Source organism: Calypte anna, chromosome 9 (genome assembly GCF_003957555.1).
Source record: "Calypte anna isolate BGI_N300 chromosome 9, bCalAnn1_v1.p, whole genome shotgun sequence".
NCBI lineage: Eukaryota > Metazoa > Chordata > Aves > Apodiformes > Trochilidae > Calypte > Calypte anna.
In genome coordinates, this window is record NC_044255.1 from 24,361,326 (window position 1) to 24,378,348 (window position 17,023).

General features: G+C 47.0%; 1 protein-coding gene across 1 annotated transcript; it reads left to right on the forward strand.

Moving 5' to 3' along the window:
• Positions 1–478: 478 nt before the first annotated feature.
• Positions 479–15,339, forward strand: CCNL1 (cyclin L1). The gene is made up of 11 exons (XM_030456489.1): positions 479–1,162; positions 1,403–1,477; positions 1,922–2,031; positions 8,091–8,211; positions 8,619–8,683; positions 10,034–10,133; positions 10,262–10,366; positions 10,605–10,746; positions 12,262–12,373; positions 12,528–12,626; positions 14,548–15,339. The coding sequence occupies exons 1-11, from the start codon at positions 590–592 to the stop codon at positions 14,894–14,896; spliced, it is 1,851 nt and encodes a 616-aa protein (XP_030312349.1). The 5' UTR covers positions 479–589; the 3' UTR covers positions 14,897–15,339.
• The last annotated feature ends 1,684 nt before the right edge of the window (positions 15,340–17,023 follow it).

A 17,023-nucleotide genomic window follows, 5' to 3' on the forward strand; every position in this document is an offset into this window, starting at 1 on the left:
CTTCAGCCCCGGCTTTAACCTCTTATTTCCCGGTTTGTTGCTTCCCGCCTGACCCCACAACCACGCGGGTTTGGGTTCTTTTACTCAATGTTCATGTTTTTTAACTTTTTTTAAATTTTTCTCCCGCGGTTTCTTTATTTCTCACTTCTCGGGAAACCTTTCGCGACGGAAATCGACGTCTCGGGGGCGATCCGCACCCCTCTGCCTACATCCCCCCCACGCCAAAGCCCACGCGTGGGGCCCCACCGGTGACCAAGGGGGACCCCGACGGTCTCCGGGGCGAAATCCCTCACTGTCCCCGGGGTGTCCTCAGTGTCCCGGGTGGGAATCCCTCAGTGTCCCGGGTGGGAATCCCTCAGTGTCCCGGGTGAGAATCCCTCAGTGTCCCCGGGGCTGCCTCAGTGTCCCGGGTGGGAATCCCTCAGTGTCCCGGGTGGGAATCCCTCTGTCCCCGGGGGAAATCCTTCAATGTCCCGGGTGGCAATCCCTCAGTGTCCCCGGGGTGTCCTCAGTGTCCCGGGTGGGAATCCCTCAGTGTCCCCGGGGGTGTTTCAGTGTACCGGGTGGGAATCCCTCAGTGTCTCCCGCGATGTCCTCCACCACTTGGGGGGGGGGCCCTCACCCTCCTTCCCACAGCGAGTGGAACGCAGTCCCGGTACCGCCGAACCGACCCTCGGTACCGTGGGAAAGGGGGGGGGGTGACATTCCGCTGTCGCGCGGGGCGTCTCCGTCGGGACTTTTTTTTCCCGTGGTGCCTGGCGGAAGGGGCGGCGGGGTGTGGTGCGTCCCCGCGGCGGCACAGTCTGTGCGTGCGCGGCTGCGGGAGCGGAGCGGCTCCGCCATCATGGCTTCCACCGCCGCCACACACCCGGCCCCCGCCGCCGCCTCTGCCGCCAACACCGCCGCTTCTACCGCCTCCGCCAACACCGCCCCGACTGCCGCCGCCGCCGCCCCGCCGGTTCCCACCCCTCCGGGCATCCTGATCGGTGACCGCCTGTACTCCGAGGTGTCCCTCACCATCGATCACTCGCTGATCCCCGAGGAGCGCCTCTCGCCCACCCCTTCCATGCAGGACGGCCTGGACCTGCAGTGCGAGACCGACCTGCGCATCCTGGGCTGCGAGCTCATCCAGGCGGCCGGCATCCTCCTCAGATTGCCGCAGGTAAGGGAGCCTCTCCCGGATGCCTTCCCGGGGCGGGGGGAAGGGGAAGGAGGAGGAGGAGGAGGGTGTGAGCCGCCATTGTGGCGCGGCGGGAAGGGCGTGTGAGGCGGGGGGGGGGGGGGCGCCAGCTGGTGCCTGACACAAAATGGCGGCGGACGGGCCCGGCAGTAACTCCCGCTCCTTCTGCATCCTCATTCCCTTCTTCCCTCTCTCCCTCCCTCCTTCCCCTCGCCTTCCTAGGTGGCGATGGCGACGGGGCAGGTGCTGTTCCATCGGTTCTTCTATTCCAAGTCCTTCGTCAAGCACAGCTTCGAGGTGAGCGCGGCAAGGCCCGGAGGGGAGAGGGGAGGAGAAGGGAAGGCGCGGTGGGGCCTGCTCTGGGCAGCCGGGCGGCAAACGAGTTTTTTCTCTTTAAACTTGAAGAATTTTTTTTGTTATTTTTTGTTTAATTGGGTTTTGCTTTTCTTTAGGTGTTCTTTTTTTTTTTTTTTTTTTGGGTGGGGCTTGTTCGCTGGTTTTTTTGCGTTTTGTTTTTTGGTGATTCGGGTCTTGCCGGGTGTAAAACTGCTTTTCATAGAAGAATCATAGACTCATAGAATGGGCTGGGTTGGAAGGGACCTCAGAGATCATCGAGTCCAACCCTTGATCAACTACCACCACAGTCACTAGACTATGGCACTGAGTGCCATATTGAGTTGCTTTTTAAATGTCTCCAGGGACGAAGAGTCCTTTTCTCACGGCACCGGGTCTTCCTTTCAGATTGTTGCCATGGCCTGCATCAATCTCGCCTCCAAAATCGAAGAGGCCCCTCGCCGTATAAGGGACGTGATCAACGTGTTCCACCACCTACGTCAGCTCAGAGCAAAAAGGTAAGATCAGCTTCGTTATGAACCCCAGCACCTCATGTCACTAATGTGCACCGCAGTTTTCAATTCACAGTATTTTTCCAGGCTAAGTTCAACGACCTAAAATTGAGAAGGGAGGAGTGCTCGTTGGCTGCTGTGTAGGCAGTACAGTTCAATCCCGACTTCTGCTGCCGTTGCTTTTGTTTACTTGGTAGACCCGTTCTCCTTCACTTGCTTAGCTCCAAGTCACGAGTATCAGTTCTAGTTTTAGGTCTCTTGGTTGTAGTTTTAGGTCCGTTGCTAATTGTTTCTTTGTGTCTTGTAGTTCTCCGAGGTATGAGTAGCCGATTAGTTGGTTGTTGTGTGTTCTGCGGACTTCTGAGGGTGTTGAGCAGTCCTCATGCGCATTTCTTGTTAGAATGTAGCTGTGCTGCCCCTCAGTCAACCAAAGATGAAAGCTGAACGTTTCCTGGTGATGATAGTGTTACCTTTTACAAAAAAGCAATCCTAGAAAGTACCGGGGAAAGGATGGTTTGGCTGCAGTGGTTGCAGCTTTAAGGACATGGCTTGGACAAGGAATGTGTAATTAATTCCTGGAAACTGCAGACCTCTGTAATTGCAGAAAGTGAGATGTTTTCCTGGTGCCTTGTGCTTGTGTCAGTGGAGTTGGAGTTGCTGTGAGTTTGTTTCCCTGATCTGGGTGCAGGTCTGGAGAAATGCTGAGCTGTAGAGTCCTTCTCAGTGCCTCATACAGTTCTTTTGTCTGCAGCAGGATGTGTGCTTTGGTGTGTAGAGCAACATAATTTGCCATTTCTGAAGGAATGGTAGAAGGAAAGGAGTTTTCTAAATACAGAACTCCTTTAAACCTGTCTTGAAGCAGTTTTGTAGTCTGTGAGACAGGAGTCATCAGCTGTGGTGGAGTGGCTTTGCTTTGAGTGGCTGATTGCATGAAGTGTAAGGTAATCCAGAGTTCCAGAAGGATTTAGTTGTCAGCTAGATCCTTAAATTTGGTTTCATTTCCCTGCTCTGTGCAGGAATTTAAACTTTGCTGTGTGGTGTAGGCTTTTCTGAGGAGTTGCAGTCCCTTAGGGGAAACCAGCTGTTTCTTGGTGTCTTCATCCTGTTAATGCTTCTGTTGCATGTAAAACCTTTGCTTTTACTGCCTCCTGCTCGTGTTTTCCTAGGGAGATTTAGAGAGATTTGGTCTTTGCAGCTTAGCTTTGTAATTTTAATGTTCTTTGTGTTTTAAAGCTGTTGCCCCCAGAGAGTTTTGTGAAGTTGTGCTGCATGTGAGTTTAGTGGTGGTGTTTGTCCCTGCAGCTGAGGGAGCCTGGTTACTGGGATTGTGGAAGCTGGTTCAGTGGTTTGGAATGGTTTGGCCTCCAGCCAGGCAGTGAAGGTTAATTCATCAGACATGGCAACACTTTTTTCTTTGCAATGAGAACACAAATTAGTTGTTTCTTTGTGCTGTGTGAAGGATCAGAGAAACTGAACTTAACCTGTGAACTTAAATCTTTCCAGCTAGCCTGTCCCAAATCAGAATGTCCCTTGTGCATGTTACATGGTGTCTAAAATGCATCATGTCCAGAGAAACCCTGCACTGCTACCCAGTATTTTCTGGAGACATGGGTATTGTTGCTCTGAGATTCTGAGTGAATCTGCATGAAAGTAAATTTAAAAACCCTGAAGTCTGACACTCAGACTCCCCTTTTTTATTTTATTTTTTTTTTAGCAAGCAGGATGTAAACGTTTTTTCTGTACTTTTGAGAAGATGACAGTTCCATAAACTGTACACGTTATTAACTTCAACTCTTTTTTCCCTTGCAACCGACTATACAGCGACCAGCTACATTTACCAAAGCCTGGGTGATGTGGAGTGGTACATAAAGATGAAGCTGTCGTCATGGCAACAGTGAGTGAAGTATGGAAAATCCCCAAGGAGAAGCCAGTGCTCTGAGAATAGGTCACTGGAACCGGGGGACTAACAGGTTGGCCACTGGTGAACCATTTGGAAGAACTCCTGTATCTTGTTATAAGCTTTTTTCTTTGCTGTCCAGGTTTTTAGAATACTAGCTTTATCTCTTATTTATTTTTTTGTTCTGTTTTACTTGAAGCTAACACTTAGGCTGTAGTTAGTTTCTCACACACAACCCAGAACTGAACCAGTCAGGCTGCTGTACTTTTTTATTTTTTTGCCTCTAGTCTAGTTATTTGTGTTAACCAAAGCTCTTAACATGCACACAACATCTGAGTAGTTCTGAGTAGGCTTGCTTCCTCCCTGAAACAGTTTTGGGGTTTTAGTTCCTTTTCCTGGCTCTGTACCTGCTGAATCCTCAGTCACACACACCCTCCCCAGCAGGCAGAGGCCTCAAAGCTGTAAAGCTGTCCCTATAAATCACTGTCCCTGTTTGCAGAACTGGGAATTGCAATGGAATTGTCTTCCTGTAAGCCCTGTAGTCAACTGAGCTACTGCTAGGTGGTATTTCTAATACTGAGAAGTAAGAAAAAAGGTATATTTAAAGAAAAAAAGTGTTCTGGACAAGCTTGTTGGGATCTCTGAGGAGCATATGTCCTGTAGTACTGCATGTAAAATGTTTGTGTGCATGGAGAAAAGCTCATATGATGAAATTACTGCTGCTTTAAAAACTCTGTGTGGAAACATCTGTGTTCTGAGCAAAGTGCAACTGTTGTTTACCATGTAGAATGCAGTTTGGAGTTGATTTTATTTATCTTCCATGTGCCTGAAAGCTGCAGAAAGTCCTTAAGAGACTGCAACCAAAGGTGACTCCTGTCATGATGTAATCTCACAAATGCTGGTTTGAGGTGCTCAGGCAGCTGTCCTGCTCTTCTTTACTTCTGTTGCAGTTGTTGGAAGTGGCCTGTATTAATAACACCCACTACTTAGTGATCTTCAGCCTGTTCTGTCAACCCACAGTGCTTGTGTTTACAATGTTGGAGACAAACACAGAACTTGCTTTTTTTTTTATTTATTATTTTGAGAGGTCTGGCCTTGGAACTGAGATCCTGATATTGTGCTGTACTTACTAAAAGTGCTTTCTGCAATCTGAACAAAACTACACACAGGGCACTTTGCCTCTAAAGTACCAGACATTCCAAAGACATGGAATTTTAATCCTACAGCAGATAAAGGTATAGCTGTGTCCAGAACTTGGGCTTCCTTTGTCAGAGGGATTTAAAAAAAAAAAAAAAAAGGTGTTTGCAGTTGATTTACTGTTCCAAGCACATGACAGTGTGTTAATGTTTTGAGTTGTTACTTTGAAGTTTTGGGTCCCAGTGCTGTGCCAGCTTACCAGGCTGGGCACTGACCTCTGTTCCTACATCTGAAGGCTTGCCTGGAGCTTTAGTGCTCATCTATAAAATTCAAACAAAAGCATCAGTCATGCTCCTTGGCTGGTGAGGGACTGAAGCTTATGTTTTATATATAAGCTTACAAATTGTTTTTCTCTGGTTTGTTACTTGGACCTAAACTTCTTACTTCTCAGACTGAGAACCAAGTGCAGTAAATGCAGCAGTAATGTTTTGAGTTTTATTTCCCAGAGGGGCATCTCTGAAGTTCCCAATGATTCTGCATGCTTCAGAGTTTCTGGCAAAAGCCCTTAAAACTCAGTGCAGCTGGGAGCCTGACTTCTGCCAGTGAGACAGTGCAGTCTTCTGCAAGTTTTTGCATAAGTGGATAAAAGGCTGCATTTGTCTTTGTTTCTGAAAATACTGTGTGGATAAACTCCTTCCAGCCTTGGATCTTGAGAACTTGTGTGACAGGAGTAAGGTGGGATAACAGAGCCAGGCACACTTTCACCTGCCTTTAATTTTGGGATCCCTGTGGCTTTGTTGTTGGCCATACAGAGTGTGAGCTGTTTGTGCTGCTCCTCTGGCTCTGGAGAAGGACAGGGAAGATTCAGAACATGCAGTAAGGCTCCCAGTATTCCCTCTTGCACTCCTTATTTTCATAACACTCATTTCCTGGCATAGCTTTCTGAGGATGCACCTGTGGAGAGCAGTAACCCTGCAGCAGGGTGTTGGATGATCCCATGCAGTCATATTTTCCCACAGGTGATTATTTTAAGATTAGAAGCCATAGCTGCCCTGACTCCTAAATCCAGCAGAGGATTTGTTATCTCTGCTGAAGTGTTCTGCTGACAAGATAAGCTGAGCCTAAAATCACTGAGTGATGCCTTGCAGATCCTGTTCATGCCAGTGATCTCGAGATAAAAGCAATGTAAAGTTACACTGGGAGAGATGTTATTATAAAACCCAGTATAGGTAGTTAAAACCAGAGGCAAATTAACCATTTGCACTCATTTAATGGACTTACAACTTGGTTCCTTTGGTCTCCCACTTCAGAACACTGTGTTCAGTCAGCCTTTGTAGTTGCTGAGGTTTCAGATAAAAACAGCCTCTCCACTGAAGGAGTTATATAAAAGAAGCTTCAAAAGTTTTTGTTTCTACATAATTAAAAAAAAACCCAGTGTATTCCAACTGGGTTATATTTGGAGTAGATGAAATCACAAACTTCATGAACTTACACTAATTGAGTAAATCTTAACTAGAGATTTTACCTTTATATAACATAGATCATGTAATTTTGGGGGTTTTTTTTAGGAAGACAGAAGTAGTAAGGCTTGTACTTGAGTTGTGGGTCCTTCCTGGCACCAGGAAGCTGCAGAAGTTCATCTCAGTCCTCCTAGGAGCTGTTTCTCAGCCCTTTGGGAAGAGCAGAGGGAGCTCACCAGGGCATGGTTATACACCCTGATGATTTTTAGTGAAGTGGGTGGCTTGTTGCACCTTTGAGCAGAGGAAATAAGCATCCTCCCAGGTGACTACAGAATTTTTGGCATAAATTGTGAGTTACTGAAGTTGGGGAGCCTCCAGCTTACCTGGAAATGCAATTCACCCTTCTTGGGGTGGAAACCTAGGTTTCCTCAGGGGCTTTCTGCTCTCTGACCTATCAGAGAAGTGTGATCAGTTCCTGGAACTCTCATGGAATAAAGACAAGTTAGCAGTGAAATACTTTGAGGAAACAGAAGCTGCATTTGGATCCCACTTTGGGTGTTTTTGTTTGTTTATTTTGTTTCCTTTTGAAGGTCATGTAAAGTCTGTCACTGGTGCTTGGGCTGTAACCAGACTGTGGTTTGTTAAGAGTAACTGCTTGCAAATCCATTCTGTGCTGCTGTGCTGGAGAGCACGTGGAGAATGTGAGGAGTATTACAAAGAGGGAAAAGCTGGGCTGTCTTCTGGAGGAACTGGATTAAAATACAGTGGGGAATGTTGAAAGCTCAAGTCTAAACATACAGAATGACACAAAATGGAGGATGACACTTGTGCATAAAGCACATACAGCAAGCTGTTTTAGTTACATTTTTTTTAAAAACCCTGCTTTAATGCTTTGGATATTCCAGGTGTTGAATTTATAAGGAATTAGGGGATGGCAGTGCTGTGAAATGAACTTCTGTTTTGCTAATGCAGACGTGAGAATTGAGAGGGCAGGAAGTGAGCAGAGGGTGCAGAGCCAGGGGCAGAGCTGCCACCACTGCAGAGCTTCAGCTCTTGGCTTGATGAGGCTTCTCCTGTCTCCCAGCAGCTGAATGATCTTGTCTCCCAGTGCATGGGAAACCACAGTTTGTGAAGCAGAAGCTCACTACTTCAGTGTCAGTAAAAAGAAAACAACCTGTTGTAGCTTACTTCTGCTTTGAGGCCTCACCCAGCTTACCCAGGAAGGGCCCTGTAGGGGAAGGGATCACAGTCAGGACCTCTAAAGGTGCTTGGAGATCTTCAGGGTGAAGTTGGATTTTTGTTCCAGCAGCTGGACCATCCTAGTTTACACACACAGCAGCAAAATTTTTATTTTATTTTTTTTTTATCTTAGCCATCTAATCTGTAGCTAGTCAAAAGCAGAAGCTAAACTAGTTTATCTAAACTTGGACAGCACAAGATTAATGCTTAAACTTGGTTGCAGGAGTTGAAAACCGGTTTCTGTTGCCATTAGTTGGTTGGAAGGGAAAACAGAGGTGCTGCTATTTTTGGATATGCAAAACAGTTTTGATTTTATTTCTTACAAACTATAGGACTCCAAGCCCCCTGATACTTGATCAGAACTACATAAACACCAAAAATCAAGTAATCAAAGCAGAAAGGAGGGTACTGAAGGAGTTGGGATTTTGTGTTCATGTCAAGCATCCACACAAGGTGAGTTATCAAAAATAATATAATTGTAAATATTATTCTACCATGATGACATCACTGTGGGACAGAGACACAGGTGTAAAAATGACCTGATTCCTTCTCTTTATTCCTTGGTAGCTGTGATGAATACTTTGGTCAGAGTGCTTGGGAAAAAAGTCATTTTGGCTTTGGTAGAAACTACTTCCTTGGGAAGTGTTAAAGGTGACTGGTTTTGGAGGTTATAGAAAAGTAATAAATAATTATCTGGACTGGATTGGATGATTTGTGAGCTTGCAACATCTGTTTAGAAAAGGAGGAGAAACCATTGTTGGGCACTCTGGTTATACATAGTTACTTCCTCACTTTTGCTTTATATGTTAAAACAGCCTTGTTTTTTTTAATTTATTTTCCCCTCCCCTTTTTTTCCTCAGATCATTGTTATGTATTTACAAGTCTTAGAATGTGAACGTAATCAAACCCTGGTACAGACAGCCTGGTAAGTTGCTATTTTTCCATCCTTTTCCTAGCCAGGAAAATAGTAGCAGAAATAACAAGCCTGCTGATCCTTATACAAAGCAATGAGCTGTAAGTCATGAACCACACAAATCTGTGCTTTGAAAAAAACACCCTGGTGCTTGTTTCTGCTTACTATTTTCATGGCTTGATTCCAAGAGAGCCACGGAGAACTCAATTTAACTTTGTTCTTTTTTCTACTCTTTAATTAAAGGGTAGTCCCTGATGGTAAGTCATAGAGCTCTGCCCTCTGCACCTCAGCCCATGGCCTGTTTGGCTGCCCTTCTCTCCAGCCAACCCAGTGCAAGCTCTCATCCGAGATTCACTGAAGTGCTCCATATCCATCGGGCAGCATCTTCTAGTTCTGTCTGGGTCTCAAAGGATTTGTATATTTGCTTTTAGAAGTAACTGTTAAACTGTTTCTAAATGTCTTTGTTGCCTCGCTGTACTGTAGTGTTTTTAAAGGACACTTGGGGTAGACTTTTTGTTGCCAATGTTTATTTAGTTTGGTTAACATTGGGCTAAACTCAAGTTAAAAAACAAACAACCAGCAAAACAGGCAAGCAAATAGTGCATGCAGCATGTTCCCTCAGAAGCCATACTGGGCATGGTTTTCTGTAGAGTCAATACTCCTGACTGCTGTTCCTTTCTTTCCTGTAGCTGAGGGATTTAGAAAGGGATGGAGGTCTCTGCTGTGTAACTCTACCTCTTGGCATGTGTTGCTTGGCAGTGCCACTGCAGGGGAAGGAGAGGAGCTCAGGTGGAGTGGGAGACCCAGTAATTCCTAACTTACAGGTCTTTTCCAACACTCAGTGAGCAGCACACCCCATGCTTCTCTCTCTGGATGATGAAGTCAATGTGACTCAGGCACATGTAGGATTTAAATGGAATGTTTCGTGACCTTTATAGGTTGCATCAAGCCTCTGGAAACTGGTAGGTTATAACTATACCATGCTTTCATGCTTGCATTTAACTTTTAAGCATATTGATGTTTAAATACAAACCCCATTGGTGTTTAAAGCAAAGAGCTGGGCAGATGAAAAGTACTTGTGAGTTTGTTAACTCAGTGGACACTTCATGGTGTAAGTTGGTGTAGGAAGTAGCCATGACAATACTGTTACTTGCAGTGGGGTCTCAAAACAATGGCAATGGTGCAAAAACTTTGTGTTAGAGAAGTAACAAATGTAAACAGCAAACACAATAATACCAAAGAAACCAAATGTTTAATATCCTAGAAAAAATAATAAAGTCAATTGAGTCTCCAGTAGTGTTATCCTCTAAAAAAAACCTGGCAACCTGAGAATCAGGCTTCCCAACATTTCTTTTCCTGTAGGAATTACATGAACGACAGCCTCCGGACAAACGTCTTCGTTCGCTTCCAGCCAGAGACCATAGCTTGTGCTTGCATCTATCTTGCTGCCAGAGCTCTCCAGGTGAGGCTTTGGCTACCCTTACCTTTTGTTGCTAGCCATTTGGTGTCAAGAAAACTCCTCAAAGTATTGAAACCAAAAGCCTGCTCTGTAGTTTCTCTCACCAAGCCTTTGGTTGCCTTGCTTTCCAGATTCCACTGCCTACCCGTCCTCACTGGTTCTTGCTCTTTGGCACCACAGAAGAGGAGATTCAGGAAATCTGCCTAACAACTCTCAAGCTTTACACCAGAAAGAAGGTCAGTTGGAAAGGTTTGTTGCTCCTGCTTGAGCTGTCTCTTGGCTGTTGTGTGTTTGGCAGCACCTGCCTCAGCACCATGCAGATCTCCTCATGGCAAAGGCTTTGTGAGGAGTCTGAAAACAAAGCAGAGAAGTTGATCACATCACTGGACAGATGATTAAAAATATTTTTCAGAATTGAGATGAAAATGTGAGTTGCATTAGTTCTGCTTCTTAACCCTGTTGTTACTTTCACAGCCCAATTATGAATTCCTGGATAAAGAAGTAGAAAAGAGGAAAATGGCACTACAGGAAGCTAAACTGAAGGCAAAAGGTTTAAATCCAGATGGAACTCCTGCCCTCTCAGCACTGGGTGGCTTTTCTCCTGCATCCAAACCATGTAAGTTTTGGGGTTTTTTTCTGAAGAGAAACTTGCATAATGCCATTTGTGGTAAGTGTTCTAAATCCATGTCCCAGAGTGTTAAAAAAGAGAAGCTAAAGGTTTGCTTCTCAAGCTGATAAACAACTTAAAGCTTTCTGGCAGAGCTAAGAAGCAAGGCAAATTTTTAATTTTAAAGGCAAATTTTAAACCCAGTTTGAATATCATGAAATAGATTAGAGGGAGGCAGGATGCCTTGCTCCATACTTCCACAGGTGGGACAGAAAAATTAATAACAAATCCATTGTAATAATAACAGGAGTTTTCTGTGTGTTGCTGTGCTGTGAGGAGAGGCTCTGGATTTACTGTGCAGTGGGGTTTCATAACAGCCTTCAGGGTTCCTTTTGCAGCAGGTTATCTCTGAAAATTGCTTTGTTGTTTTGTTGGTTTTTTATAAATGTACTTGTCAACTGTTCAAGTATGGTAAAGGAAGACAGCTTGTGGTCAGGAAATGGAGGAGGGGAGGTCACAGTGCTGGCTTGGCACCCAAGTGAATAAATTGTTATAAAGCACATCTTGAATCAGCCAATAAATCTGTCAGAGCTCAGGGATACAGAGAACAGACACAGCAGAACTCTGCTTGGTGCTGTAAACTACAAAAAATGTCCAGGCTCTCAGGAGCAATTGGGTGATGGAGAAGGGATAGGTGCTTGTTACACAGCCTCTCCAGAATGTGTTCTGAGAGAGCAGTATTTGGAGCACTTATTTCTCCTTAAAAAGTGTACATTTCTCACTGTGAAGTGGAAGCCTGGGTTGTAGAAGAGTTGGAGTGAAAGCTGAATCTCTGCTGGGACTTTGGGAGACTTGTAGGGCAAGCTGCTGACAGAACTGTGTATTTTTACAGCAAACCTCTGACCCCTGTGGGTGAGGAAGCTGTGGTGTAGGTCAGAAATGCCTCGTTCTCTCCTTGTGGCTCTTCCATGATGTCCTAAGCCAGGACACAGGAGGAGGTGAATCCATCCCTGGGCTCTGCCAGGCACAGATGGACTTCTTAAGGAAAAAGAGTTGGTTATTCATTCCATTTGTACCACTAATGCAAATAGGAAATCTGTAATTTAGTGCTTAGTCTTAATTTTTTCTGTAGCACTGGGAATTAATGACCTGCCAAGGTAACAGTCCCAGGTTTTGGGGGCCATAAGGACAGCTTTAATTTTGTCCCCCTGGTGGTGGAGATCTTGAAGGAGCCTGGCTGCTTGGCTTGAAGGTCACCATGTTCTTCTCCCCCCTGCCAGCAGTTGGCTTCAAACTCCCCTGCATCTCCCCACAGGCATCTGTCTCCACTGCTCCTTTCCAGGAGTGTGCTATAAATGGAAAGATGGAACAAAACAGCAGCTGTGGAATTCTTATTTACATCTTGTGCAGCCCCTGCTGAAAGGTGTCTGAAGCACATCTGTGTATGAAGTGATGTTACAAACAGTGTGTTCGTGACAAAGTCTAGGCATAAAATCCCTAATTAAATTCCACTTATATTCTTAGCTTCCCCAAGAGAAGTGAAACCTGAGGAGAAGTCTCCAGTGTCCCTGAATGCCAAAACCATTAAAAAAGAGGCAGAAGAGAGGCAGCCAGCTTCCAAGAGCCCTTACAACGGGTGAGTAGAGACCTCTTCCTGTCAAACAGGAGACTTGTGTCAAAACAGATTCCTCTCCTGAAGTACAATGGACTCCTGAGCTGCTTCATGGGAGGAATGAGTACCTCAGAATGATAACCCTGGTTTGGTTTTTTTGTTTTTTCTCCCCACCAAGCCTGAGGAAAGACAGCAAGAGGAGCAGAAGCAGCAGGAGTGGCAGTCGCTCCAGGTCGAGGACAAAGTCCCGGTCCCGGTCACACACTCCCAGGAGGCAGTAAGTGGTTTGGGTTGCTTTGGGGGGGGAGGGGCAGGTTTTCTTGTGAGGGTTGTCTTCATAATTAGTTCTCTGAGATATTTCAGCAGTGCTTTTCACTTTGTTGATGCAGGGCTACTCTTAAGTAGCTTGTGGTGGGTGCTTAGCAGCAAGGTTCCAACTGCTGAACAGCAGAAGTGGGGAGCCTCAGGTCTGGCTTTTGGTTCTGGGTGTGAAGTGGTTCTGGTGGCAGCTGTGCCATGAACAGCTCAAGCTGTAGAACAGACACCTCAGCCTGTCCTAACCCGAGGTGTACACAAGGAGTCTGTGGTGGAGGGAGTGTAAGGCAGTTCCACCCTGTCAGGGTTTAACACTGCCCTGGCAATTAACCCAAATAACAGCTGCTCTCTGTTAATCCCCCATCTCCTCCCTGATAAAGAAAGGAGAGAGAATAAGGGAGAGAGACTGATGGGTTGGGAACTGAACTACACAACTTTAATGGAACAGGAATGATAAATAGGAAAAATGACTAAATCTATACAAATATACAGGAAAATGGATCCCAGGTTCCTCCCCCCTTTTTCCCCCAATAACTCTCAGGTCACCACCAAGGCTGCAGGGCAGCCCTGGGAAAGTCCAGGCTGGAATCCTGGGGTCAGGAGCAGTTGGGAGCTGGAGGCAGGAACACACAGCTATGGGCTGGGATGGATCAGGAGCACAGGCAGAGGAAGGGATGGGATGGAATCCTCCCAGGATGCCAAGTGAAGGAAGGGAAGCAGGAAAGGCAGGAAGGGCAGGCAGCTGGAAGCAGGAAATCTTGGCTTGGCCCTCGTGATGCCTCCAATTTCTCCTGAGGATGAGGTGTATGGGATGGAATCCTCTGTTTGGTCAGTTCTGGCATCTCTCTTGTCCCTTCCTCCCCAAAGGAGGCTGCAGGTGGGACCTCTTTATTCCTTCTGGAGGGTAAAATGTTCCTCAGAGCTGAGCAGTGTCCTTGGCTCTGCACACCAGGCTCTAGCAGTAACTCTAAACATCAAGTGTTATCAGTCCTAGAAGCACACACTGTCTGAGAAACTTGCTGTTCATTTCAGCAAGTGCAGCTACTTACAAGAGACTGAGCTGAAAGCAAAAATACAAGACAGAAACTCCCCTTTATCCTGGCCCAAAGCAGGACAGCAGTGATCTTCATAAGGAATCCACCATCACTGGAAGCATCACGTGGAGCTGAGTCCCCTTTGGGGTGGGGAATCAGTCCCATGTGGTGCAGCTTTCTGCCAAGCACATGGCAGAAGGGATCTTGTGTCAGTGTTGGCGTGGTGCCCTGTCTGGCTCTTCAGTGCTCTGCCTGTCTGCTCGAGCTGGGGCAGAGGGTGATGCAGTGAGAGCTGCTGGCATGAAGTATTTTTTAAATGAACCTTCAGCCTGACATTTAAGTTGGAAACTGCCAGCTCAGATCTCAGTGAAGCCTTCCCCTAAGTGTGGTTGACTGTCAGATTGCTGTAGGAAAAGAGGCAGGAACCAATCTGCAATCTGCTCCTGAGGGGAAGATGCTTGACAAGGTCAAACAATTAGGAAAGACAAGGAATGTTCTCTGGGTCTGGGTTTGCTCTGGGCTTTCTGCTTTTAAAGGAACTCAACCCAGAAACATCATCTGCAACAGCTGCTCATCAGATACCCTCTGGGAAAAAGTGCTGAATCATGGAATGGTTTGGGTGGGAAGGGACTTTTAAGGATCATCCCACCCCCTGCCATGGTCAGGGACACCTCCCACAGCCCAGGGTGCTCCAAGCCCCATCCAGCCTGGGCTGAGACACTGCCAGGGATGAGGCAGCCACAGCTTCCTTGGGCAGGCAGCCTCTGATTTTTTCCAGTAACTTGGGAATTCCTCCATATAATGATCATGATAATAATAATTTCTCTGTGTTTTAACTTCTCCCTTCAGCTACAACAACAGGAGGAGCCTGTCAGGGACCTACAGCTCGAGGTCGAGGAGCCGGTCGCGCAGCCACAGCGGCAGCCCCCGCCGCCACCACAACCACGGCTCTCCCCACCCCAAGGCCAAACACGGCCGGGAGGAGATGAAGAGTACCAACAGGCACGGCCACAAGAGGAAAAAATCCCGCTCCCGTTCCCAGAGCAAATCCCGGGAGCATTCCGAGGTGGCCAAGAAGCACAGGCACGAGCGGGGCCACCACAGGGACAGGCGGGAGCGGTCGCGCTCCTTGGAGCGGTCGCACAAGGGCAAACACCACGGCAGCGGCCGCTCGGGGCACGGCCGGCACCGCCGCTGAGCCTGCCACAGCACCCCTCATGGACTCCTGGCCTCAGAGCAAACCCCTTAGAGTTTTAATTTAAACCCAATATATTGGTGTTTTTTTTTCTAAATGCATAGAAGTGTCTTTTTGTTGTTTTGTTTTTCGTTTTGGGAAATAAATTACCAACTTTTTGTTTTTGTTTTTGCACATCGTACCTTAGCAGTATGGAGGGGGTGGAAGGCAGCAATCAGGTTAAACTGTACCTATTAGAGTTGTGTGTTGGTTATTGAGATGAGAAACTGGAGAATGGGTTTCTGTACAAAAGCAAAACATACCTTATTTTTATACCAGTCAACTGCAGACACTTATATTTAAGTATAGTTATTTGTTTAAACAATGGTGGAGACTTTCTTACACTGGTTTTAGTCTGCATGTGTTGAAGGATTTTTACAGGAAATAAAATATAAAGCTTTTTTTTTTTTTTTTTTTTTACTGCCTGTTGGATGTCAAATACAGTGAAACTGAACTTAATTTTCTTAATTGCATCACTGACCATTGCAGATCAACCCTGAAGTTCAGTGGGATGAGGAGTGGCTGCTGGGGAGAGGGGGGGGGATTTGTTCCTTGCCCAGCTCAGGCAGAAGCCAGGGAGGAGGGATCAGATCCTGAGGTGATTTCCCTTCTTCCATGGCTGGTGGCAGGGTGATGGCAGCAGGAAGGGTGCTGGGGTGATGCTCCAGGGGTAGGGGGGTTGGAAAGGTTTGAGGAAACTCCACCTCTCCCACCCCAGGTGTGCTGCAGAGACCTTTGCTGCTGGAAGCCTGGCCTGGGACACCTTGGAGAGATGAGGAATTGGGTTGGGTTCTTTTGTTATTCCTCAAGTAGTAACAAAAACTTGAACTTAAAGGTTCTTGCTGGCTTTGGTGTCCCTGGTGCTGACCCAAAGGCTGCTGACAACCCCTGCTTTCCTTACAGGTGTCTGCTGGCTGGGGGTGACCCAGCTGGGACCCCAAAGCCTGGAGGGTGAGTGAGAAAGGGGTGAAGTGTCCTGTGGTGCTGCAGGAGTGAGTGCCAGGCTCTGCTCCCCACTTCTGCAGAGCTCAGAAGGGAAGGAAAATCTTTCTTTGTGGTTGAGCCAAAGCTTCAGTGGCACTGCTGTGTTGTGAGCAGCTGCCCAGCATCCTGCCAGGGCCCCTCTGCAGCTCTTCTCTAGAAGTGCAAAAGCTCAGGTTTCTGAAAAAAAGATAGAATGTGTCTCTGTTTCTTGGTTACCTCCATGTGTGTGGTTGGGGTTTTTTTGGGGTGGTTTTTTTTCGTTGGTTTGGTTTGGGTTTTTTTGTGTGTGTGTGTTCCATGTGTTGGTTGCTTCTGTGCAAATGATTTGTTGCTGTGGAAACAAAGGAATCTCTTTTTCCTTAGATCCAGTGATAAAACCCCAGTCCTGATGAAGCCCCAGGGAGCTCCTGCTCTGGGAAGGTCAGGATTTGTCAGGACATCACCAGGATGTCCCAGCTTGGCCACCCCCGGGCAGGATCTCCCCTTCCTTTGCCTCATCCCATGGCCATGCTGGGTGTTCCTGGGGGTGGTCAGGAGGGAAGGTGCTGTGTCCCCAGCTGTGGGGACAGCAGGAGGGACACAGCTGGTGGCAGCAGGAGGGGTCTGTCCTGATGGGAATTGCCACCAGGACCTGGCTCTGGTGGGATGGGCACCAGGATGGGCACCAGAGCCTTGGAGCATCAGCCCAAACCTGCTGTGAGGGAGGGGCTGCAGTGTTTTGACATTATTTTACACTAGTTTGACTTTATTTTGACATTATTTTTACAAGTAGCTCTCCTGTGTCTCCAAAGACCTCGAGGTGTCCCTGTGTGCTCACTAAACTCAAAACCATCCCAGCTGAGGACCTGAGGGACCTCAAGTATCCTTGCTGACCTCCAGGAGTCCCACGCTGACAAAGCTCAGTAGCTGAGGAGCATCTGGTGCTTTTTGGTTCTTTTTACAGGAACCCTTCTTGTTGTCTCTGCAGGATGTGGTGGTGGCTTTGGTGACCCTGCCATCTGCATGTCACAGCAGCAGCTCCTCCTTGCAGAGCAGAAGCCATGGCTGGAACCCTCAGCTGAAGGACACGGGCAGATATCTGATATTTTGGTCCTTCCTCTCGGTGGT